This window comes from Pinus tabuliformis, chromosome 2_2 (genome assembly GCF_031772625.1).
Source record: "Pinus tabuliformis cultivar Carrire ecotype Pingquan chromosome 2_2, CPIR1, whole genome shotgun sequence".
Classification (NCBI taxonomy): domain Eukaryota; kingdom Viridiplantae; phylum Streptophyta; class Pinopsida; order Pinales; family Pinaceae; genus Pinus; species Pinus tabuliformis.
Genome location: NC_142300.1, coordinates 1,124,406,425 through 1,124,434,168, shown reverse-complemented (window position 1 = coordinate 1,124,434,168; position 27,744 = coordinate 1,124,406,425). Strand labels below are relative to the sequence as shown.

Below are 27,744 nucleotides of genomic sequence, written 5' to 3'. Positions count from 1 at the left end.
TAGCAGTTGAAGACTCTGTTAGGCCGAGTGTTAAAAAAGAAACATGAGAAGAGAAATGAGATAGTCTCCTTTCTTAATGACATCCAGAAGGTTCAGTGGTAGCAAAAGGCTTGTCTGGAGAGATTGGATGCTCACTTGGCTCACTTGGAGAGGCACATCCAATGCAAGTTCATGCCACCTGAGCCAGGTACCTGAGCAAGGCAGGTCGCAAGTCCTATCTCAAGCCCAAGAAACAGCTACCAATTACCTTTTTGCAAATTCTCCTAGCACCTGGGAGGACCAACTAGAGCATTATGATATTCAGGACTGTCAGGCCTACTCTGATTCAGAAATACTTGAAAAGGTTTCTCGTTGACTTCCGTACCTTGCTCATACTAGCGGAAAATGAATCGATACATGCATTCCATCACTTTACACGAGCAGTTGAAGACTCTGTTAGGCCGAGTGTTAAAAAAGAAACATGAGAAGAGAAATGAGATAGTCTCCTTTCTTAATGACATCCAGAAGGTTCAGTGGTAGCAAAAGGCTTGTCTGGAGAGATTGGATGCTCACTTGGCTCACTTGGAGAGGCACATCCAATGCAAGTTCATGCCACCTGAGCCAGGTACAAATGCTTAGGAACCTGCTCTAGTGACATCTTTGGATTCATGAATATGTTGTTATGTTGTTCTTTTGTTTTATTTTGTTGTATCACTGTCATAGGTTACTTCCAAGAACAATAACTACTTCTTATTTTTTTTGTTGAAACTTCATATATCTTAATACTGGCCAACATATCTAGTTTCCCTTCTATTGGATTGAGATCAATATAAGCTTTCACAATTGGTCAATCTGGGATGTATTTTGTTTTCCAAAGGTAATACAAATCTAACTTACAAAAAAAAAACATAATAACATCTCTCCCATACTAGGCTATAGAGAACCTCTCATTACAATCATCCCCCTCGACAAGAAATATAAATGTAAAGTAGTCCACAATTGACAAAATGATAGCATAACCAAATGGCATAAGGCCTAGAAACAAATAGAAATATAGTACCATCCAACAATAGCGAGAAGGGACCCAACACTCCACAGCAGGTTGTCAGGGACCTTTAGGGTTTCGACCCCCAACCAGCGGCAGCAAGCTCATGTCAGTCAACTCACAAATATTACCTGAGGTCATAATGTTTGTTGGATTTACCTTCTATGTGATCAACTTATTGCTAATCTTCATAATTTCATTCTCTTATGGCAAGGGCACATCATACATGCAATGGCATACACCCACATCTCAAAAAACCATATAAAGTTTCAGAAATCATCCTAACCTAAAACCAATCTTTAGAACAGCAAGGATTCGCCCTCTCCAAAATTGATAAAGCCAAATATATCATGCTCACGTATTTAAATATGGGACCAAAGAATTTAGGATGTCAATCAACCTGCTTGCTATAGTGATTTGGGCCCTCCAAATGGGCAAGCTATCACTAGATTGAGGCCAGTTCTTCACATTGATTATGCATTGTCTGCAAGATGGATTAGGGCAACCTACTACACCAAATCCAACAGATTGATTGTCTCATAATAAACCAAAAATGTCGCATGTGCATTATAATAATTGATACATGTCCCATTTAGGACTCATCCATCTCATTCACTACACTAAAAGTGTTAATTCATCCACGTGTACCCTACCAAACCATCAAATCAACAGTTGTTATTAATGCAATTTTTACCATAGATCTCATCATGTTCAGTCAAATCCTATGAATTCCACTGCATATTGGCACTACATCCATGTCATTTGTGCAATTATGTAGGCATGCGATCAGAGCCACATATGTTTTCATTTACTTCTTTGATCATGCATCTGTGAAAATTCCTAAATCTAACACATCAAAAACCCCTACTGCATTTTCTGGTTTACTATCTCCTACTTGTTCTTTGCATTAACAAGTTATTTAAATGCATAAATATTGAAGTAAACACAAATGCAGCGTTCACAAATATACAGATCAACAACTGAAATAAACTGAGACAACACAAGGGGCACCGTTATTTTTGGCCAATCGTCCCCGGAAAAATCCAATGCGAGAAAATCAATGCAACATAGAGGGTTTTATTATTACGCAGATTCTGAATACAACTAGGGTGCCAGAAATGGCTCACCCTTCAGAGAATTTCCTTGGCAGTGGTACCTCGCTATGGAGACAGAGATTCCGGCAAATCAGCAGCCTAATGAACAACCCCACAGTGACTCTGACTATTCCTTGTGCTGGACAACGATAGCTGCACCAAACACTCCTTTAGAACTATGTCACCCTCTCTAGAACTGCGTCACCCTCTCCCGGCTGATCTTCTCTCAATTTGCCCCACAGAACCTCCCAATGCAACCTCTTCAGCCCAGTGTCAGCCTCTACAACCCTATGCGTTTTCTACACAAGCCTCTACAGCTTTCTGTGTCAGCCTTTGCGTCCTCTGCGCTGGCCTCCTTAGCCTTTGCGTTAGCCCTCCTAAGCTTTGCGCTGCCTCTTCCGGCGCTTTGCTGCCTCTCTCATATGTATTCTTCGACCTCCTGCCGAACTACCCCTCACTGCAACTGATCACTTGTTCGATTTCCTCAGCAAACCTCGCCCCAGAAAATCAAACTGACTGATCTCTCTTGGTGTGTCTCCAACTAACCCCCAAGCCTCCTCTTATATTTTTCTTGTTGACGATTCAATGGCTGAGATTAAGTCCCTAATCAACGACTAAGATTAGATCTAGCTTGATCCTCATCTCTTAGAACTTTCTCACCATTTTATATTAATACACATTAATATTTTAATTTTCCAAAGTTTAGACTTAGGAACCCATTAAAAATATTAATTATTTTAATATCTCTTCATCCGAGTGGAATTTCTCCAAACAATTTCTAGGTCTTGGATATCTCATGTGCCTTAGCATCTCCACTAAATTTTATGGCTAGAGCACATCCGATGCTACCAAAAATCAACAGCATCCACATCTTAAATTCATGACCTGACATATTCTAGAAGAATGTTCTCCTTCTATTGCAGAAATATGTTAACCCCAAGTGTACTGACCCGGTTAGGCTCAATTAATCAGCCATTAGTGCTTTATGCAAGATTAATCATGAAGGCAGGCGAAAGGAAATTTAAATCAATTGATGGATTTGCTTGCAAGGTCCAAAATTAGTTAAAAAATTTAAACATTACTGAAAGAGAATACTTCTAAGTCAATATATGACCAAGATATAATCATAAGGACATTATTTTTCTCATCAACTCTGCATCTATAAGATTATGATCCTGCAAAAAATCTATATGTTTAGTGTGCAAAAAATCGCATGTCTCTTCACAGATGACTTTGAATCATATTGTATCATGTCATAAAAAGAAAACTCGATAATCTCAATATTTATGTCTCAATGGACATAACACACCTTTGTATCTAAATAGACCAAAGACACAATGGGAAGTCAATCTAGAGAAATCTGCAGAGATAGATTAAGAGAAGGGTGCAGAGTTGCACCAAGGGTTGGCTAAGGTGTCATTAGGTTGCTACCTAGCGTCTTTGATGAACCAAAAGGAGTTTGAAAGTGTCAATGAGATTGGCAGTGGCACCAAATCTATTTAAGCATGGCGGGCCCCTTGTCTCACAAACAAGGGGGTATCATACACCAATTTGGTGTCTGGCTTGGCCATGACCTTAAAATTAGATTATTGTTATTGCTATAAAATATAGTTCTCTTTTATTATCATGACGATGTATGGATATATCATTCCAATTCTACTTTGATTTACTAATGAATAAAAGTAATGATTCACCTATTTCAAATTATCTGATTGGATTTGTGTTATTTATGTCTGGGTAAACTTTTTATCTTTATGTCTTTTCTATATTATGGAGGGATCGCATATGCCATATCTTTAATTCTCAGGGATCTTGCCGGCCATTGTTGAAAGTTTTCCACCCATCCCTGAACCTTGGTGTAACATAAGAATTGAAATAATAGAGCAGTATGGTGAGTTTTAAAAGATGATTTGAAAGAATACCTCTAATTCTGATTTTTCCTTTGCTGCAAGCTGTAGCTCTCGTTTTAGCTCTGGTTGAGACTTCCTTAGCATCTTCAACTCTTTTGCTAGCACTTTCATGTCTGCCTTCTGTTTAGCTTCTGTGTTATCACGATCCAACTGCAGATTTTGAAGTTTTTCCCTCAGTTCAAGCACCTCGTGTTCTAATCTCTCCCTGTCTGACTCTGCTTGTTGCATTCTTGCCTCAGCATGGAACTTTGCAGCCTGAAAGTCCATGTTTAGAATAGTTAGCAGATCATACACAGGCAAGGATAGGCAAACATTTCCACTGACAGACTAAACTACCCTATTATGAATTAACTGTTAGTATATGTAACAGATAAAACCATCGAAGAAATAATTGATATGTGAAAATTCAATAACATAATAACAGAAACTGATAATACATCAATTCCATTGACATCCATACCATAAAAAATCATAATTTGATCCTTAAGAACTATTCCAAAGCAAGAACCATACCTGCTCCAATTTGTAACCTTGCTCTGTCTCAAAGACCTTCCTACGGAGCTCTTCAAGGTCCCATTGAAGCTGGGTAACTTGCTCTCGTTCCAGTAAGACAGCTTGCTGTAGTGTTTCCCTGCTTTTAAGCCGGGCATTTTCAAGCTCACCCTCAAGGTCTTTAACCTACAAAAAGCAAAATACACAGCATTTTTTCCTTGCACATGAGATTCTTAACTCAGACCATAAATTTTTAAGAGACTACATATTAATAAAACAGAGATAAGAAAGATCTAGAGACTACAATAAAACACAGAGAAGAAATATCTAGAGACTACATCTAAATCAAATATAGGGAAGATCAGCAAATGAATTATAGGGGCGAATACCCATTTTAGGCTGGGTATTTATGACAAATCACTTGTTTGATAAGATAAGATAGTTTTATTAATGACCAGAAAAGCAGGTCAATATAACTAAAAGGTACACCCAATGTGAATACAATGTGAGAATGTGAAAGCAACTCCTATATCAATGCTGAAAGCAGAAAAGAAGCAAAAATAAGGAAGCATAACTAGGTGTCTAGGGAAGCTAATTGCTTAGCTGTCTAACTAAAAAAACAACAATGTAAGCAAAGTGGTATAAGAGAAAGGCTAGGGATTGGAGATCCCTGAGTTGAACGAAATAAGGAGAGACGATGTCAAGGCCTGCTGATCCTAATGGCCAAAGACGGGTGGAGTGGGGTGAAGTGGGCAAAAAAGGTAGTGGCTTGCTGCAGAGGTCATTGACCACTGTGAAAGGTGTGATAGAATGGCAGATCATGTCCTCCGAGCACTGACCAAGGCTAAGAGGACCCACCTGTATGAACCTAGGGGAAGCATAGCAACAAAGAAGCCACACTCTCCTACCATCCAAGGTTATAGACAATCTTCTCATCCACATTCGAGTTGCTTTCCCCCAGATTACTCGAATTTGTGGCATGAAATTTTTCCTCTTAACATCTTTCTTTCAGTTCTTCAATTTGTACTCTAGAAGACTGAAGTAACTCCCAACACTTCTCCTCTGTATGACCATCAAAGTTATAGTGGTTGTAGTGGTTGTTGGGATCTTTGCCCTGGTGTGTTGTGGTTGTTGTTTTTTTTATTTCTTCCCTCTTTCCACTTCTTCCCTCCTTGGAAGCTTCCTGGTACTCCTCCTACTTTAACCCACTTAATTGCCCTTTCTTCTGGCCTATGTTCTCCAATTACTTTCCTTGTACACAAACCTCCTCAACCGATCTGGGTTTGAACAGTGTCGCTTCTACAGATGGTTGTGTATATCACCCAAATACTTGAGTACATTTGGGTTCTTTGGGGAGAAACCGAACATTATGGCCATCTTTTTAAATTATGGTGTACTCATGTACACCCTGCCCCTATCTCTACCTAAGTAATGTCACAAGATCCAATAGTCCTCCACATACCCCGAAAAGGGTAAAATTGTGACTTTAGGAGGGTTTTGAAATCTCCCCACTTAGTCACTAGAGGATCTCCCTCCAACCTCGAGGTGTCCATGTGGCTTTTCACCAGGTCAGGGCATGGCCCTCTAATTTCAATCGATCAAAATTCAAATAAACTCTTTTGATTTTCCTCTATAAGATGAGCTTCTAACTGTTGCAACCAATGATCTAACTTCAAAACGTCAATCTCACCTTGATATGGCTTGATGTTGACCTTCACTTCCATTTTGAACAATGATTATGAATGGTTCCTGGAACTCAAACTAGCTTGATCTTTTTCAGGTTTTTTCTTAGGCTCCTTTGTTTCATCCTAATCTCCCCTCTGATCTAACGTTTGTGTTAGAACACCCATATTCTCTGAATAGCTCGAGCTTATTGGTCAAGGCCACCATGAAGAGGCTCACATTACGGTTTATATTTGTGACTTGAGTTTCCAACCATGGAAACCTATCCTCTGCAGGATCTTGAGGGTTATTAACAGATTCATCGAGCATGGATGGGGTTTTATGAATTTTGATTTAATAGATCTAGATCCCCTACAATTCGCCACCATATACCCAAATAACCTGCCTTGATATCAATAAGATCCTTAAATTGTCGTGGTAATTTCACTAGACAGTTTGTCGCAACATATCTACTAAAATATATTAGAAAATACGAAATCTACACAATGAGGGTTAATTTCTCCTTAGATTTTTGGATATGTTAATTATTTCATTGCATGTCCATGAAAATAATAATTATGCAAAAAAAAAGTTTTCCTTAGATATTTGGATATGTTTATTATTTTCATTGCATCTTATGCAAAAAAAAAGAGAACAAGTAAAACAAACACTCACAAACCATAATAACATAAGATATGACCTAGGAAGCCCTTTCAGGAGAAAACCCAGCTAGAAGGTGAGGTTGCTCCACTCTCTATTTCTCTAAATGGAAATGGATGCAAGTAAAAAGGAGTGAGTCTTGTGGCTCGTGGGTTGTTATAATATACGGACCCTCTCTATTTGCAATCTCTATCCACTCAACTATTCTATTCATCAATGAAACAAAATGCACTCGAATAGTCGTCTTCATCATGATCACATGTCAGTCTCGTTTATATGAATAATGGAAGCTTAAGTGGCATCCTCTCGAATCATGGAGGTCAAAATAGGAAGCTCAACTTCTGTGTGGCATAACTTTTGCATAGGACTCTGATTGAGGCGACTCTTGTGTTGTTAGAAAGGTATTTGTATGTAAAATAGCATTGGGGGGACAGCGCTTAAGCAGCAAAGTTTTACCCACCCCCCACCCCACCCTGTTAGTTTTTGTAGCATCGGATGTGTTCCAGTCACCAAACTTGGTGGAGAGGCTAGAATACATGAGATCTCGAAAACCCTGAAATCGTTTCTTGAAATTTCACCTAGAGGTGACTTAATTAGATTATTAACCGATTTTTTTTAGTTTTCTTAAGTCTAAACTTAGGAAAAATGGCTAATTAATAAGAATTAATTAAGTAAAGGTGAGAAATCTCAAGAAATTCATACAGATCGATAGGGAATTAATTTGGGCCCTTGATTAAGCTCTAATCTTGGTCGTTGGTGCTCCAATAGAGGATTATAAGAAGAACTCAATGGGTAGATGGAGAACACACCAGCGAAGATAATTTGTGATCTAGACAATTCGATTTTCCAGTGTAGGTGATTCAACAGGAGAAATCGAGCTGCAAGTGGCAGAGTGGCAGAGTAGAAGATTTCCGAAGCAGATTTACAGCGTCGAAAGAGTAAGTTGAGAGAGAGACGAGTCTTCCTCAAGGAGCTCCACAAGGCATGCACAGAGGGTTTCTGAGAAGAGTTCGATTCAGTCGTCGGAGGCTGGGATAAATTCCAGGAAGCCTAGCAACTCAATTCCTAAGGCAGAGATAGGCAGAGATGTAGGATTTAGTGAGTTCCAGAAGCAGAGTAGAAAGAGCCTGCGCAAGCACTACGGAAAGGCTCACGTAGGGGTAATTCGTAGAGCCCAGTTTGGCCAGATTTCAAAGCAGAATTAGTTGTGGTGTTGAGGCAATTGCCTCACAAATATTTTTCCAGTGCTTCTCTCAGATTGGATTGTCAATTTGGCATCCAAATTATTGTACTCAGATTTGATGTTGAAGAATAATAATAAAACCCTCACCTACTGCATCGATTTTCCCACATTGGGTTTTTCGAGGACAATTGTCCAAAAATAACAGTGTCACAATTCTTGTGTATGTGTGCTACAATTTCTCAATTTCCAATATTTTATTTTCCGTGGTATTTTTATGGTGGAAATTACAGTTGTGATTTTATTCATTGTTTGTCGTAGCAAATAAACTGCATAATTAAAGTTAGAGTTCGGAGAATAATTTCAAGTTACTGCAATAGATGAAATTTTCACATGGTATCAGAGCATAAAAGAAAGCTAGGATTTAATCCCATCTCTCAATCACTTTGGAGATTAGGGATTTGGCTTATGGACAATTATAAAAGCAGCCTAAGGGAGAGGATGAAGACCCAATACACAAGGGAATTTTAGATAGAGAATTTCTAAAAAAATTGCATGAGTCATAGTGTAGATCTGGTGAGTGCCTGATCAGGAGTGGATCATTATATTATTTGTCATCCATCTTGATCCTTTTAGAATGGAAAAAGTGGAGGAATTAACATGCAAGACTATTTTTTATTGGTGGGTCCCATTTTGACAAGTTGGCATTTGAAACCTTTTGAAAGCAGTTTGAGGCATCAAATGGCTTTTTTTTTTGGTGGGGGGGTGGGGGGCGCTTGTGTGTGTGTGTGTGTGTGAAAATTTCATCCATTGCAGTGTCTAGAAATTATTATCCTAACTGTAAATTTAATTATGAAGTTTATTTGCTATGACAAACAATGAATAAAATCACAACTGCAATTTTCACCGTAAAAATACTGCGGAAAATAAAATACTGGAAATTGAGAAATTATAGCACACATACATAAGAATTGTGACATCGTTATTTTTGGACAATTGTCGCAAGAAAAAACCTAATGTGAGAAAATTGATGCAACAAGTGAGGGTTTTATTATTATTCTTCAGCAACAAATCTGAGTACAATAATTTGGATGCCAAACCGACAATCCAATTTGAGAGAAGTATTGGCAAAATATCTAAGGCAAATACATCAACACCACAATTGATTCTACTCGGAAATTTGGCCAAAATGGGTTACGAATTGTCCCCGCGTGAGCCTCTACGCAATGCTTGTGCGAGCTCATTTTGCTCTGCCTCTAAAACTCACTAAATCCTGCATCTTTGCCTGTCGCTGCCTCGAGAATTGACTTGCTAGGCTTCCTAGAATTTATCCCAACCTCCAGCCACTGAATCAACTCCTCCTCTGGCTAAATCAAACTCTTCTTAGAAACCCTCTGCGCATGCCTAGTGCAACTCCTTGAGGAAGACTCGTTCCTCTCTCAGCGTACTCTTCTAGCACTGTAAATCTGCTTCAAAAATCTGCTACTCCGCCCCTCTGCCACCTGCAACTTGACCTCTGACTCGATTTCTCCTATTGAATCACCTGCACTGGAAAATTAAACTGTCTAGCTCACTGAGTATCTATCCTGGTGTGTTCTCCATCTACCCATCGACTTCTTCTTATAATCCTCTGTTGGAGCACCAACGACCAAGATTAGAACTTAATCAAGGGCCCAAATTAATTCCCTATCAATTCGTGTGAGTTTCTAGAGAGTTCTTACCTTGACTTAATTAATTTTGATTAATTTAGAGAGAATTTTTCGGCAAAAATCACAAGGAATATCATTTGTCGACGCGTTTCGAACCAACCAGTGTGGTTCATCGTCAGGACAAGTTTATTTTTAGTAGAGTTCAGGCTTCTGTGATCCATATCAATTTAGAGAGAATTTTTCGGCAAAAATCACAAGGAATATCATTTGTCGACGCGTTTCGAACCAACCAGTGTGGTTCATCGTCAGGACGCGTTTCGAACCAACTTGTCCCGACGATGAACCACACTGGTTGGTTCGAAACGCGTCGACAAATGATATTCCTTGTGTTTTTTGCCGAAAAATTCTCTCTAAATTGATATGGATCATAGAAGCCTGAACTCTACTAAAAATAGATATGTAAAAATAATTTTGATTAATTAACCAGTTTTCCTAAATTTAGACTTAGGTAAACATTAAAAAATGGATTAATCTAATTAAGTAATCTCTAGGTGGAATTTCCCTAAACGATTTCTGGGTTTTGGAGATCTCATGTATTCTAGTCTCTCCACTAAGTATCGTGACTAGAACACATCTAATGCTACAAAAACTAACACTCCCTCTTAGCGAGGACTATGTTCTAGTGTTGCACACACTACTACAACACTTTGTCTCTGTATCATCTCTTGTCACGTTGCTAATGTCTGGCGGCTATTGCCTACCAACCAATGTGCAACTCTGATGTTACTACTGACACTGCCATACCGCTACAAACTCTGCATGTGCATCTACACTGCAACTCCCTCTCATATGTTGTTGCTACAACTGAGAAGCATCCAAAATAATCTGTCCCTACTACTAAAACAAGTTCTCCACCATACCCATATGTTCTCTCAAATAGACGAAATTAGCTCTCCATGGAGTTGTCGTGAGTATGTCTGCAACCTGCTCTTCTGTGGGAACATACTAAAGCTAGACCACTCCACGTTGTACATGAAACACTAGATTCTCATAGAGCTTAATGCAACTCTGATTATCACAAAAGACATTGGTCGCCTCCATCTTCTGCTTGAACAAGCTTACTAGCAGCTTTCGAAGCCATATGGCTTTGCACGTAGTTGTGCTTGCTCTCATATACTTTGCTTCTACAGAACTCAGTGCTACTAACTTATGCTTCCTGCTACACCAAGAAACCATCCTTGATCCAATGTTGAAGTAGTATCTAGAGGTACTTTTCCTGTCCATTGAACTGCCTACCTAATCTACATCCATGAATCCACATAGTATGACGTCATCCCCTCGGGTATATCTCAAAATATGCCTTGTTCCTGCCCAGTGTATCCTCTTCGATTCTACCATAAACTGATTGAGGGTATTGACTGCGAAGCAAATAGCTGGCCTAGTGTTGACCAAATACATGAGAGAACCAATAAGTTGTCTATACAAGGTGGGGTCGACATCCTTGTCATCTGATGCATCTATATTCTTCCAGTTGGTGATCATGGGAGTAGGCATGGGTCTACAATCCTGCATTCGGAACCTCTTCAGAATATCTGTATCATATCTTCCCTGCCCTAGGAAGATCTCCCCATCCTTTTGCCACACTTCCAATCCTAGGAAATAGTGCATCAACCTCAAATCCTTCATATCAAACTTTGTTGCCAGGTTTCTCTTGCAGTGCTCTATGAGCCTTGATGATCTTGTCAAAAAGACATCATCCACATACAATCTAGGATGAGTAGCTCACCCTCTACCATCAAATAGTAAAGTTTGGGATCTGCTTGTGAAAATTCTATCACTGCAGCAACTAATTTACTTTTCCTACTTATTTCATCATAAGTTATTCATGAAATTACTTCAACAAACATTAAAATAAATATTGCTGCAAATATCACATCGTAATACAGAAACAAAAATATGCACACATTGACACATTTATTTTGGACTAATGTCCCCAGAAAAACCCAATGTGGGAAAACCGATGCAGCAAGGGAGGATTTTATTATTCAGCAATTTTCTTGTACAACAGGGTGCCAAACTAGCTTACCCACAGATAGACAAACTTCCAGCACTTTCCTAAACCCAGCGTAGGCCCTACTGACCTTTGCTACAGCCTGCAACCCTCTGCGTCAGCCTGCGACCCTCTGCGTCAGCCTATTGAGGCTCTGCGTAGCTTCTTTGGGCTTCTGTGTCATTCCTGCAACCTCTGCGTGGATAACGCAGGCCCTTCTAGTTCTACGCAGTCTCTGCTGCCTCTACGTGGCTTCCTCTAGCTCTGTGTCTGCCTCTTCTGCGCTGATCTCCCGTCTCTCTATTCCGTACTTGCTGCCTCCTGACTGCTCTCCAGACCACTGGTTCAATTTCTCAGCAAACCCCGCTCCAGAAATTGAACTGACTGGTCTCCCTCAGTATGTTCTCCAAGTGCCCCTCAAGCCTCCTCTTATACTTTTTCTGTTGACATCTCAACGGCTAAGATTAGATCTGGCTTGATCCATGTCTTTTGGACCATTCTAACACAGATTCATATTAATACACATTAATATTTTATTTTCCCTAAGTTTAGACTTAGGGACTCCATTAAAAATATTAATTATTTTAATATCTCCTGATCTGTTTAGAATCTACCCAAACCCTTTCTGGGTATTGGAGATCTCATGTGCCCCAACCTCTCCACCAAATTTCGTGGCTAGAGCACATCTGATGCTACCCCAAATCAACACTCCCTCTTAGCGAGCATTGTGCTCTAGCAATACTCCTCACTGAGTATTACTCTGATCATCTAGCATCGGTACCTATGCTGATGCTAGGCCTCCCTGCCCAACATCCTTTGCACCGCTACATCTTGTACTGCTGCCCATGGTTCTGCCACTACCACTGATGCATCTATATGACAGCTCCCTCTGCATCCGTGTTGTTGTTGGTCCTTTCTCCCAGCACTACACCTTCCTCTGCATCTGTGCTACTGTTGGTCCTTTCTCCCAATGTTGCATCTGCACTGCAACTCCCTCTTCATTCGTGTTGCTAACACACTACTTACGAAAGGGGTTCTTTACCATCCCCATCTTTTACCTTAAGTAGTCAAATTTTGACTTTCCAAGGGCCTTGGTGAGGATATCTGCCACTTGTTCCCCTGTAGGAGTGTAGCTCAACTATACAACGCCACGTTAGACACAATCTTTGACAAAGTGACACCGGATATCAATATGCTTTAACCTATCATGAAATACTGGATTCTCAGAGAGTTTGATGCAACTCTGATTATCACACATGATCTTGGTCGCATCCATATTTCTTTTCAATTAGTTTACCAGCAGTTTTCTAAGCCACATGGCCTCACACGAAGTTGTGCTTGCTACCATATATTCTGCCTCAGACAAGCTCAGAGCCATGGACTTTTGTTTCCTACTGCACTAGGAGGTTATTCCTGATCCAATGTTGAAACAGTACCCAGAGTTACTTTTCCGATCCACTCAACTTCCTGCCTAATCTGCATCAGTAAATCCACCCAACCTGATATCCTTCCCCTTGTTGTACAAGAGCCCATAATCAACTGTTCCCTGTAAATACCTAAGAACGTGCTTGGCTGTTGCCCAGTGAGCCCTCTTTGGTTCCACCATGAACTGACTGAGGGTGTTGACAGCGTAGCAAATATTTGGCCTGGTATTGACTAGATACATCAAGGACCCTATGAGCTGTTGGTATAGGGTGGGATCGACATCCTTGTCTTCTGATGCATTAATCTTCTTCTAGTTGGTGATCATTGGCGTAGCCATAGGTCTACAGTCTCCCATCCCGAACCTTTTCAGAATTTCTGTAGCATACCTTCCTTGCCCAAGGAAGATTTCTCCTTTCTACTGCCAAACTTCCAACCCTAGAAAATAGTGCATTCGTCCCAGATCCTTCATATCGAACTCTGTGGCTAGATTCTTCTTGCAGTCTTCAATGAGTCTGGATGATCTTGTCAGGAAGAGATCATCCACATATAATACTAAGATAAGTGGCTCGCTCTCTACGACCAGATAGTAGAGATTCGGATCCGCGTCACTCTTAACAAACCCCATCTTCTGCAAGCAGCCATCTATTCGACCATACCATGCTCTTGGTGTCTGCTTCAGCCCATACAAGGCTTTTCTTTAGTCTGCATACATGAGACTTCTTATGAGTTTCAAAGCCCTCTGGTTGTTCAATGTATTCTTCTTATTCTATTACCCCATTCAGAAATGTCGTCTTGACATCCATCTGATGGATTTCCTATCCCATCTGGGCTACAAGAGATATCACGGTCCTAATAGATGTACACCTGGCTACCAGGGCGATGGTTTCCCCATAATCAATCCCTTCCTTTTGAGCATAACCCTTAGCCATAAACCTGGCCTTGTATTTTTTAATACTGTCGTCTGCAGCATATTTGATCTTGTAGATCCATCTTGAACCTAGCGCAGATCTGTCTTGAGGCCTTGAAACCACCTCCCAGACATCGTTTACCATTATGGAGTCATACTCCACCATCGCATCTAGCCAGACCTGATGCTGAGCTGCCTCCTTGAAGCTGGCAGGCTCTCCATCCTGAGCTACTAACGCCTGATACCTGTCTGGTTGTTTTCGCTCCCTTTTACTGTTCCTTGGCTCTCCGATGAAGTTTTCTACATCACACAAAATCTGACGAAGTTCGTTGCTGGTTCTTCCTCTGCCAATAGGTGCTTTTGTTTGCTCCTCTTCCTCATCCTAATAATCTTCCTGATGTGAGGAAGGATTCTTCACTTCCGTTGGTTGAAGAGGCATGACCAACGGATCCTCTTTCGACTCCTCCTTGGAAGGCATTTCGCGAGATCTTCTGAAAGCTCTATCCTCCATGAACTTTACATCTCATCGTATTACTACCTTCCTGCTCCCTGGAAGATAGATCCTGTATGCCTTAGTGTTCTCGCTATATCTTGCCAGATACCCCTTTTTTGTAGTCTGATCCAGCTTCTTTCTCTTTTCTTCAGATATGCGACATATGCCAAACTCCCAAATATCCAGAAATAACTGACTTCAGGTGTCTTCCCATTGAAGACTTTCACTAGAGTAATCTTGCCCAATGCCTGATGAGGAGTCCTGTTTTGAACGTAGACAGTTGTGTTGCATGCTTTTGCCCACATGAATTTTGACATATCCTGATCATACAGCATGGCCCTAGCTGCTTCTACAATAGTCCTGTTTTTCCTTTCTGCCACCCCATTCTGCTCCAGATTGTAGGGAGTTGTCCACTCTCTTCTCTTGCCCTCCTTAGCGCAATAATCAGTGAAGTCCTTATCGACATATTCTCCACCATTATCTGAGCGCAAGACTTTTATTTTCTTACCTGTCAGATTCTCTACTAGAGCTTTGAACTCCTTGAATCGACAGAAAACCTCATCCTTGGTTTTCAAAAAATAGATCCATGTTTTCCTCGAGTGGTCATCAATGAATGTAAGGAAATACTCGGCACCACTGAGAGCTTTAACAGACATAGGTCCACAGATATCTGAGTGTATCAATCCCAGTACACTCTTGGCCCTGTGGTTGCTCCTAGGAAATGTCACCTTGGCATACTTTCCTAGAGCGCATCCCCTACATATATCATCTCGTTCCGTACTCAGATCCGAAACTCCTGTTACAGTGCTTCTAAGAATTCTCAGAGCTCCATGGTGCAAGTGACCCATCCTTTTGTGCCATAGTTCATTCAAGTCTTTGTCCCCGTGACTGCCTATTTGTGCCATTGGAGACTCTAGTTGTAATCTGTACAACCGATTACTTTTGATCTCGATCTGCACTTTCTTCTTCCAGCTCGGGTGTTTGACGTATACATTTTCCTTGATGAAGTAGACGTCATAGCCCTTGCCTTGTAGTTGTGACACAGAAAGTAAGTTCATCCCCAATCCTGGCACATGCAACACATTTGTGGCACGGAACCGCTCTCCCGATTCTGTCTGAAAAACTATGGTACCCTTTTCTACTGGAGTGCACTTTGCCTTGTTTCCCATGGTGATCTGAAAGTTCATCTTCTCTTCTCAATATTCTGAGAAACACTCCCTGATTCCTGTCATATGCCACGAGGCTCCCCTGTCTATATACCATACTTCTGATGATGCAGCACTAGTCATGCACGCCACTTCTTCTTCCAACCTGGAAGCCAACATAGAGAAATCAAAATCTCTCTCTTATGCAATCTTCTAAAAATCTGCGTGAGTCCCCTTAGGTGGATGCCTCTGCATCGTGGTCTTGACCCATAACTGATTTTCCCTTCTATCTCTGATTACTTCCTCTGATACCATGTGAAAATTCTATCACTACAGCAACTAATTTACTTTTCCTACTCATTTCATCATAAGTTATTCATGAAATTACTTCAACAAACATTAAAATAAATACTGCTGCAGAAATCACATCGTAATACAAAAACAAAAGTATGCACACATTGACATAGTTATTTTGGACTAATGCCCCGGAAAAACCCAATGTGAGAAAACCAGTGCAGCAAGGGAGGATTTTATTATTCAGCAATTTTCTTGTACAACAGGGTGTTAAACTGGCTTACCAGCACTTTCCTAAACCCAGCGTAGGCCCTACTGACCTTTGCTACAGCCTGCAACCCTCTGCGTCAGCGTGCAACCCTCTGCATCAGCCTGAAACCCTCTGCGTCAACCTATTGAGCCTCCGTGCAACATCTCTGGGCTTTTGCATCACTCCTGCAGCATCTGCATGGATGACGCTGGCCCTTCTGGCTCTGCGCAGTCTCTGCTACCTCTACGTGGCTTCCTCTGGCTCTGTGTCTGTCTCTTCTGCACTGATCTCCCGTCTATCTATTCCGTACTTGTTGCCTCCTAACTGCTCTCCAAACCACTGGTTCAATTTCTCAGCAAACCCTGCTCCAGAAATTGAACTGACTAGTCTCCCTCAGTATGTTCTCCAAGTGCCCCTCAAGCCTCCTCTTATACTTTTTCTGTTGACATCTCAACGGCTAAGATTAGATCTGGCTTGATCCATGTCTTTTGGACCATTCTAACACAGATTCATATTAATACACATTAATATTTTATTTTCCCTAAGTTTAGACTTAGGTACTCCATTAAAAATATTAAATATTTTAATATCTCCTGATTTGTTTAGAATTTGCCCAAACCCTTTCTGGGTATTGGAGATCTCATGTGCCCCAACCTCTCCACCAAATTTCGTGGCTATAGCACATCCAATGTTACCCCAAATCAACACTGCGTCACTCTTGACTAATCCCATATGCTACAAGTAGTTGTCAATCTATCCATACCATGCCTTAGGAGCCTGTTTGAGCCCATATAGAGCTTTCTTCAATCTGCACACATGGGTGCACCTCTCATGAGTCTTAAAGCCCTCTTGTTGTTCAATGTACACCTCTTCCTCTATCACCCCGTTCAAGAATGTTGCCTTGACGTCCATTTGGTGAATTTGCCATCCCATTTGATCTGTTAGGGATATAATTGACCAAATAGAGGTGTATTTGGCAACTGGAGCAAAGGTCTCCTCATAATCTATCCCTTCTTTCTGTGCATACCCCTTTGCCACGAACCTAGCCTTGTACTTCTCCACGCTTCCATCTATAGCATACTTGATCTTGTAGATCCATCGAGAACCTACAACTGACCTATCATCAGGCCTCGACACCACCTCCCAAACATCATTCATCATGTTAGAGTTGTATTTTTCTACCATGGTATTTACCCACATCGAATGTTGTGCAGCTTCTTGAACGCTAGAAGGTTCTGCAACCTGAGCTACCAATGCTTGATATCTGTCAGGTTGCCTGCACTCTCTCTTGTTCGTCCTAGGAGCTCCAACAAACTCCTTTGCATCTCTCAATGTCTGACGAACCTCTCTACTAGCTCGACCACTAGTAGTGGGAGGTTCTACTAGCTCCTCCTCATCCTGCCCCTGCTGCTCCATTTCCTGAGATCTCACTGGATTCCCTGCTCCTGAGGAAATGCTAGTACTAGTTATTGTATTGGATCCCTATGACTGTCCCACTGGTGGTCCCACTGGTTGCCCTTGTGGCTGGACCAATGGAGCTTCAGCTGGCTGATTTTGATCACCTGCAGGCATCTCATGAGATCTCTTGAAAGCTCGATCTTCCATGAACTTTACGTCCTATCTCATCACAATCTTCCTATTGCTAAGAATGTAGATCATGTATGCCTTGGAGGTCTTACTATACCCAATGAGAAACCCCTTCTCTATAGTATGATCCAATTTGGGTGCGCTTCTCATCTGGCACGTGGCAATCACCAAGTGCCTATCGAACCCTCCGATGTGTGGAAGACTGCCTTCAAATCCAATAAGGGCTTTTTCGAATGCTTGGTCATGCTGTTTGGATTGACGAATGCCCCTGCAACCCTCATGAGACTGATGGATGACATCTTGGGACCCTTCACCAATGCATTCGTGGTGGTGTATTTAGATGACATCTTGATCTTCATCCAGAGTTGGGAAGAGCACCCCCACAATATTCGACAGGTCCTTCAAACCCTGCAACAACATAAGTTGTGTGCTAACTTGGAGAAATGCACTTTTGGCCTAACCCAAGTTCAATATCTAGGGTACATCATTGATGAGCGGGGTGTACATGTGGACCCAGCCAAGATACAAGTCATTTGGGATTGGCCAGCCCCAACCACTCTAATAGAGCTCCGCGGCTTTTTGGGTCTTGCCAATTTCTACTACAGGTTCGTGTTGGGGTTCTCTCATATCACTTGGCCTTTAAGGCAAATCACCAAGGGCAGAGTGAAAGCAAAGTTTTTTGGTCTGAAACCCAACAACATGCACTTTCCGAGTTGAAGCATCACCTCTATTCTGCACCATTGCTCACATTACTAGACCTACAACAACCATTTAAGATTGAAATAGACGCCTCCGACTATGCTAGTGGTGCGGTTCTTACTCAGCATGAGCATCCAATGGCTTACCATAGTGAGACACTTTTAGACACAATCCGAAAGTATCCCACTTACAACAAAGAAATGTATTCCATTGTGCAGGTCTGTCGTCAATGGAAGCATTACATTTTGGGAAAGGAAACAGTCATCCACACAGACCACCGACCCCTGCAGTTCATATAGACACAAGGTAAGTTGCAGAACGATCGCCATCAGAAATGGTGTTGAAATTTGATGACTAAAAAAAGTTTCCAACAATCCCAACCGGGTTTTAATTTCACCTTATCACTCCCATTCAGTTAAATTCCCTTTCCCATAAACATACATTCAACATATAGAATTTCGGAAATGAAATTTTCAGATTAAAACACATGGGACTGTCAACACATGCTGAAAATAAATATGGAAATAACCAGACCAGCAACACATAAAAATACACACAGATTTTTGGTCAACTTAGACCCAGGCAAAACCCCTTCAATCTTCTCCAGGGAAATCTATTAGAGAGCTCTTCAAATTTATTTATCTTTCAAGTTCAAGAAAATACATTTGCAGACAAAACAAACAGAAAAATACAACTTATCTCTTCAGCCCAAAACTCCTGGAGAACTATGCCCACTTTGCCTCGATTTTCGTGCCCACTTGAAGCTGAAAATATGTACTGTACAAATACAACTGTACAGACTGTACAGATTTTTGTACAACTGTACAGACTATACGGATTTTTTTTCAAAAAAAGTCAAAAACTTCTCTCGAACGGCGTGCAACTCACAGCATTCAATGTTGTTCGTACTGTACCTTTTGTTGTCTTCTAAACTTTGATTTCCATGCCCAACTTTGCCCAAAAATCACTCATTCAGCTTGCTACAACAAATTTCTCCTTCAGAACTTTTCTCCAGCTCTCAGCCTCCTTTCTCCAATCTGCTCATGAAGAATGAATGCAGTCTCTCTTTTCTTTTCCCCCTTTTGTTTCCCTAAATGACTTTTGGGCAACCCTAAGATCTAATGGCTCAGATTCATTTAGATCAAGGGATGAGAATAAATGTGCATTTAATTCTCACTTTCTATTTTTTAACTCACCCATTAAATAAAGTACCCACATTGTACTTTGTCTAAAGTCACTTTTCACTTTATAATTTAACATTGACTTTACCACTTATAAAGTCACTTTCACTTTATAAAGTCACACTTATGAAAAGAATTATTTTGGACATTTTTCCCTAGGTAGAGACTAACCCATGGGAAACCAATTGTCCAAGGTACATTAAAAATCAACAAATGGTCCACTTATCTGCACCAGTTCCATTTGAACATTAAGTATAAGAAGGACAGCAATAATAATGTCATTGGTTGCCTCAGCCGTCCACCGGTCATAGCGTTGATCAATGTGCTCGACTCTTGTAGGCATGAGACATCGGGGTGGCCGCATCTTTACAAGAGCGATCCAAAATTCGGCAGCACATACCAAACACTCCTGCCTTCGAGCTCAACATCCCACCGTTCCTTGGTCTACACCCAGTGTTCAATGTAGACCGCCTTCAGCCATACTTTCCACCATTGTTGGACACATCCGACATTGCAGAACAACTCACACCAACAAAGCTCAACCCGAACTACATGGAACAGGCCACCACTAATTAGATCATGGAGACACAGATCAAGAACACTCGCCAGCAGAGGATACATCTATATCGAGTTGTCAAAGCAGGCCAACTCCTTCATTAGGGATCAGGTTCAACAAAATTTTCCTCACCTCATGGAGGCTCTGCACACAATGGGGACCATTGCTTCCTAAGGGGGGGAGGAATGATCCAGGTGGATACTAGTGGCCACTCGCCTATTCCACCTAGACTCCCCAGTCAGTTTCATTTGTTTCCTTGTTTATTTCAGCATTTTCTATTTTTAGCAGTTTTTCGGGTCCTGAACTTCCAAAGCAGTTTTGACCCCCTAAACGGCATTTTTTTGAGGTACGTTGCATGTCCTAACTTGTAGTACTCAGAGAGACCTTTCCAACAGGGTATCGTACGTACCAAACGGAGATAACATAACCAAGTTACGACCCCGGGAAGTTGGCTGCCCAACGGGGCCCACAAACTCTTGCCGTTACATCTCTTGGGGTTAGGGTTTTGGTTGTTTAGGGTTTTCTCATGTTTTTCAATAATAAATAGGCCCTTGAGCCTCATTGTAACACAATTCAGAGGCATGTACCCGCCACATCTCTTCTCCAAGATAAGCTATCATCGCCCGAGCTATCTTATTTCCATTCTGTTTGTAAGCATAGTTCAATATTTTTCTATTAATGAAATGAAGTGTTTTTCTGTTGCATCTCTGTATTTATGATTATATCTGTAATTTGTTGTGTTCTTGTTTAAGTTTGAATCATTCTTGCTTCCACATATTTTGAAGTAGTGAAGGTTGTAGTGTATTGGTTTCGATATCTACCGTAGAACACAGTAAATAGTTTGTTTAGTTATTTAACAAATAGAAGATACTTAATCAGTTGTTGCAACAGAAATTCAAGATTTCGAATTTTCACATCAACCCCCTTTTCCTATTTTATCTTAACCTAGTGAGCTCATTGGAGGAGTTCCTCCCACGATTACTCATAACCCTAGGTCTTGTTTAGGTCTTTCTAGGTCTCTCTCTAGTGAAGCAAAATTCCTCAACCCCCTTTTCCTATTTTATCTTAACCTACTGAGCTCATTGGAGGAGTTCCTCCCACGATTACTCATAAACCCTAGGTCTTGTTTAGGTCTTTCTAGGTCTCTCTCTAGTGAAGCAAAATTCCTCTTTCAAGTGACAAATCTTCTTTTAAGGATTCTAGAGAGGTCATATATCACATTGGAAGTCTTTACCTTGGATATACTCATCATCATTGAACATCTCTCAACCCTACGTCTAGATCTTACTCCTAGGCCTTTTTTGGAGAGCCCTTGGCTGCTCTTGAAGCATTGAGCATTAGTTGAGTCTCTAACTGAATGGGCCTTGGGAATCACTTCATGTATTATCATTGATCCCATCATTACAAGTGATTCCCTCCATACAGGGACTCCTCCCATTAGTGAAAGTCCATAAAGAGCAAGGGACACTAACTGAGATGATAGTAGGTCTTTTTCCCATTATTGTCATTTGGTCTAGTAGTTGTCCCTTAAGTAACCCTCCTAGGACCCCTGCTAGATTGTGTGGCAGCACAGCCTAAACTGTGAAAATGGGGTTGTGGGAAAGCAGAATATAAGCTCTGTGTCGCTAGGCAAAGCAATTGAGAGCTAGATGGTGAGACTCCAGTAGCCAAAAGATCCACTAGCTTAAGCTCTAACCCAAGTAGCATGGGGCAGGTGGAATCCCATGTGACTGTGAAAGCACCACCTACATTTATGTACCCATAGCTGCCCCATGCTACTCAGTTTAGAGCATAAGCGAATGACGTTTTTGGCTATTGAACTCTCGCCATCCAGAGAATAGGACTCAACTGCTTTGCCTAGCAGCCTAAGCTGTGAAAACGGAGTTGTGGGAAAGCAAAATATAAGCTCTGTGCTTCTAGGCAAAGCAGTTGAGACCTAGATAGCAAGATCCCAGTACCCAAAAGATACATTGGCTTATGCTGTAACCCGACTGGCATGGGGCAGGTGGAACCCCCTGTGAATCTGCAAGGACCACCTATATTAATGTACCCATGGGATTCCACCTGCCCCCTTCTACTCAGGTTAGACCATAAGCCAATGATGCTTTTGGCTACCGGACACTCACCATCTACAGCATAGGACTCAACTGCTTTGCCTCGCAGCACAGAGCTTATATTCTGCTCTTCCACCTACATTGGTGTGTGTGTATATTGTGTATCTTTCGGTTGACAAGTTTTTTTCCAGTCTTTTCCCAGTTCCTGGTTCTAGGGTATGCCAGTTCAATTCCCATTCTGGTTCTGATAATTATGCTCAAACCTTGAATGATATTTATGTATTAGGCCTTGTGATTTCAGATTTAACACTAGATAGTTTGATCATTTCTGTTCATAAATGCATGCCAATGTCCATGGTGATTTTCATGTATGATCATATGACATACTTAGCTACACAGATACAATTTTGGGATTCCAGAAAACAAACTTGTTATCTTTGCATTATATTCAATGTAATCATTCAAATCTAACAATACATATATATATATATATATTCTGTGTATTCTATAATCTTTGCATTTTTCTATATGCAGAGTTGTTGCTGTCTTGAATGGAGAGTTTTTAGGCTTTTAGCCAGGCATGAGTCAAGTTTGACTGCGGGGGCAAATTGAATCCTGTGCCAAGTTGAGTCTGGTGACTTTGCAGTATAATTAACACCCATGTGCTGGTTAACATATGTCCTATGCTTGTGATGCAGCTCAAGTTCAAGATTGTTATAATAAACACTAAATAGTAAACACAAACATTCAGAAGAAAGCAGCCGACATTCTAATTATAAAAAGCCTCCATCCTTATGAGTTCAAAATTTTAATCTATATCAAATTTTGAATTCAATATTATGAACGATTCCTTAAACTAATTTGACAATCTATATCAATTTTTAAAATCAAAGATCAAACACAATCTCTTCGAATAATAAAGAAAATATGGTTTAACTATAAAAAGTAAATAATGAATGGATATGCACCTTAGTCATCAGAAATTCTTTTGCAGCAATCTCCTGATTCAGTCTTGCAATAAGATCTTCCATATCAGTTTTGGCTGTGATCAAACGTCGCTGCAAAGTAATCAGTACTCTCTTCATTTTCCCACGTTCATGCAAAGGCAAGACCGCCTGAACATCCTTCGGAAAATGTGAATCAATGCTACCCAAATTATCTATTCCATGTTCCATGCCTCCATGAAATGAGGCAAGACCATCAATAAACGAACTAACTGTGCCCGCATTTGATATTTCACTTCCTCTAATAGAACTAGTCTCACTCCCAATGCTATCATGTGATGGTTTACGACCATGACAAGATAAAATTTCACTCTCTGTGTCATTCGGAAACTCTGACCTGTTTCCAGAAAGAGCTTTGCATTTGATTATTTCACTACTTGTTGAATCTCCATCTCCAGAAGTCATCTGTTTTTTGGTGGGCAGTTGCTTTCTCCCTGTGGCACCTCCTTGACGATCTTCATTAGACATATCCAAAAAACCTCGTTCATCTTCAGATATTGCTGGGTCTTCCATCTCACTTTCATATTCATTATACCTTCCCTGTCTCGGAGTTCCCAGGTCTGAAGCTTCATAGACAGCATCACTTCCATAGTCTGCAAAAGAAGATGATGCTCCAGATGTAACTAACATGCTACCAGCAAGATGCGAAGCACCCAAACCAAGGTTGAGATCTAATGAAGGCTTGACACTGTTGATAGATAAACTTGTATCAGATGACTGTTCTGCTTCATTGATTTCTGCAATGGCTGCACAAAGAAAGCCAGATATGAAATGCCAAAGGTGACCATCTAATACTCATTTTTTCATGTCATTGCTTCAAAACCAGGCAATCAACCCTCTACAAGAAAACTCGAAAATCTCAAGTAAACTATAAGTCCAGGATTAACATTTGAGATCAAACTCACTACTATTTTCTCAAAGACTAACAGTTTAATAACTACTAGTTAGGAATACAATTACATTATAAAAGAAAATTCTTCCACTCTAAACGTAAGAGATTTCAATGCTTTCAAAAGGACTTCCCATATGCTACCATAGCTCTTTATAGACCTGCCAAATCTATGGTTTAGAATCTATTACCTAGAGGCACCCTCCCTGAGTTCAGCCCTGCCTCTCTTCAGTCAGAAAGTAACAAATGGTTTTAAAAGAAGCAACAACAGGGTTTCTAACTACGTAATTTATAGAAGATCAAGCCAACAATCTGTTTTCTAAAAGTTGAACGAACAATGTTCGTATGCTCAGAAGAATGCTCCAATACCAATGTAACGAACAGGGTTCGTACTTAAGTTAAATACTCCAGAAGACTTGGAATAATATAAAGATCTCCATTGAAGATATATATATATATATATTAAAAATGTATGAATGAGAATGATGATACAAATGAGAGTGAGACCCTGCTTATATACCCTAGGCAGGTACCTCTTCATGGAAGGTCACGTCCCATTTAGACATGCCTCTTCAGTGCTAATTACTAGTAAACTAATCATTATAGCAATTATCATCATTATTTATATTTTTATTATTTTTATTCATAACATTGCCTTCCTCCTGATAATATAGCAGGTACATGTACTCAGAGGAATGCTCAAATACCAACTGGAATGAACAAAGTTCGTTCTTCCAGTTAAATACAGAAGACTTGGAAAAGAAAGATCTCCATTGAGATACAAAAATATATATTAAAAAGTATGAATGAGAATGATGTTACAAATGAGAGTGAGGGGCCTGCTTATATACCCTAGGCAGGTGCCTCTTCATGGAAGGTCATGTCCCATTTAGACATGCCTCTTCAGCGCTAATTACTAATCAACGAATCATTATTACAATTATCATCATTATTTATATTTATTTTATTTATATATATTTTATTCATAACAAAAAAGAAAGATACTTACAAGGGGGAAGGACTGTAATATAGCAGGTACTCAAGCAAAGATGCAAGAGTCAAAGCAAGCCAACTTCTTTAAGCTTTTGCAGAAGTACGAAATCAGTGTTCCATGTTTTCCTAACTGACAAGTTTACAATAAATTAATTAATTCATGAAAAGTGAAGATAGGGAGAGAACAAGCACACTGTTGATTCAGTGATGTCAGCGCGATAATGCTTTCAACATGCATCAGTGTTCCTAGAACCAAATCAGAAATTATTCCAGTGAAGATAACTTTAAAAAGAATACCAGCAATTAGGATTCCTCTGTGCTTGCTGAACATGGATACCACCAATTAAGATTTCCTCTGCTAAGGGGACTGAGTTCCAGGATTTCTATATTGCAACTTCATAATGTCCATGCGACAATGAGGATTCTCTTCTTTCAAACTTACATGCTAATGTGAAGACTAACAAATCTGACCAAGAACAAGACGAGACATGACAAAGAGCATTGGTTTACAGGCAAGATCTACAGAGCATTAAGCTATCCACCAGGGCTGCATTTTCAATGTGGTATTACCACCCAAATGGCATGTCCAAATGGGATGAGGCCAGGAGCAAATTTTGCAGAGTGAAATCAGCAGATATCATTTGGGCAACATCTAAGCTGAAGGGAGTCCATGTTATGCAGTTCAGCCCCAACCTCATGGCATGATTCACAAAGCAACCTCCGACGAAAAGACAAAAATTGAAAAAAAAATATCAGCAATAACATCATATTAAAGTATATAACGCCACCAGTAGTTTCCTCAGAAATTGAATTGCTTTAAGTTACACATTTAAATTTTGCAAGAATGAAATAGCATACCAAATAGAGCTGAGCAGTGGAGTGTACCACCAACCATTAATTACAAACGAAATGAAAATGAAAGCAAGGTTACTTGGGAGCGGGAGCAGGGAGCAACATTTTCAAAAGCTCCCAGACAAAAATTGAAAACAAAATATCAGCAATAACATCATATTAAAGTATATAATGCCAAAGTAGTTTCCTCAAAAATTGAAGTGCTTTAAGTTATACATTTAAATTTTGCAAGAATGAAATAGCATACCAAATAGAGCTGAGCAGTGGAGTGTGCCACCAACCATTAATTACAAACAAAATGAAAATGAAAGCAAGGTTACTTGGGAGCGGGAGCAGGGAGCAACATTTTCAAAAGCTCCCAGTTTGGGAGCGAATCGGGAGTGAATTTTTATACAATAAATATTTTTATATATTTTGATGCATATATGTCAACAAAAGCATGTAGAATGATGAATTATATAAAAAGCATAAAAACATGGATTGAACCATATAACATCAATCATCTAGAAGTTATAATCTTCAACAACCACATCCACAAGTTAGTAACATACAACATATTGAGTCTCATGATTCATCAATCTTAAAGTTTCAAGCTTTCAAAATTCGATATATAACATTTATCATCATTGATCACTAAAGTTGTACTTGTAACCATTACCATTACCAAGTAACAAAACGATAACAAAGAATATCTAACATGAAATGAAATGTTTCAATTTTCAACTTTCACGAAGCATAATATTCATAATTCATTACCAATGAGTTATAAATGCCAACTTCAAACTTAAATTGTCATATATTGTTTACAAAAAATATCATAATAAATATGAAAGAGTCAATAGTTATAAAAAGTACTAGAAACTAGAAAAGACAAGTAAATCTATTATCTACTGCTTGATCCTCTTGCCACGAGAAATTTCTAATTTCTTGTCTCGTGCTTTATTGGGAGTCTCCACCTGCTTAGTCAAATGACATTGGTGCTCTTGATTAAATACAAATTCCATACCCTAGTACCCTAGGTGCTCTTGATTATTGGAAGTCTCCCCCGCATAGAGGGTTTGGTGCTCTTGATTAAATACAAGTTCCATACCCTAGAACATGACAAAATCCAATGGAAACATTGCAATCCCCCCAATCTTGAAATCCTAAAAAAATGATAACTCTGTTGGATTTTGAGTGAGATCTAAAATTCTACTTTCTCCATATGAAACCCAATGAGATTGAAACCACTCTCAAACATCCCGAGTCATTTCATGGTAATGTTAAAAATTTAAGTAAAAGGACGTTATCTTTCATATTTAGCCTTTTACTTTAAAAATTTAACATTACCATGCACTCCATAATACATATCAACACAAGGGCCATAGGATTGAATATTAGGCTGCCCCACTCAAAAATCTTCAATAGCTCCCTTTATCACTCCTGAATTGGAATTGGCAAGGAGTGAAAAAAAAATTAGGGAGCATGCCCTCGAGGTCGCTTCCGCCCAGAGCATGCTTCAGGAGCAGGTTCGAGAGGGGGGGCTCTCCCTCACAACCCTGAATGAAAGTATTTCATGACTAAAAGAGAAAAAAGAAGAATTTCTCCAATCAAATATCACTTCAGATCCAACAAATCTCAAAACACTGGCAATTGTATTATTGGTGAGATAAGGTAGCTCTGAGGAACTAGATGGAGACAAACTGACTACTCAA

At 40.1% G+C, this 27,744-nt stretch overlaps 1 protein-coding gene across 2 annotated transcripts in view; it reads right to left on the bottom strand.

Moving 5' to 3' along the window:
* Nucleotides 1–27,744, bottom strand: part of LOC149197348 (PX domain-containing protein EREL1-like) — a 195,574-nt gene that overhangs the window by 48,903 nt on the left and 118,927 nt on the right. For both annotated transcript variants that reach the window (XM_089405830.1, XM_089405829.1), the window contains 3 exons: nucleotides 23,281–24,062; nucleotides 4,542–4,706; nucleotides 4,041–4,283 (listed from right to left, as the gene is read on the bottom strand). In XM_089405830.1, the coding sequence (XP_089261956.1) occupies nucleotides 4,041–4,283; nucleotides 4,542–4,706; nucleotides 23,281–24,062 (1,190 nt within the window). The remainder of the gene's footprint in view (nucleotides 1–4,040; nucleotides 4,284–4,541; nucleotides 4,707–23,280; nucleotides 24,063–27,744) is intronic.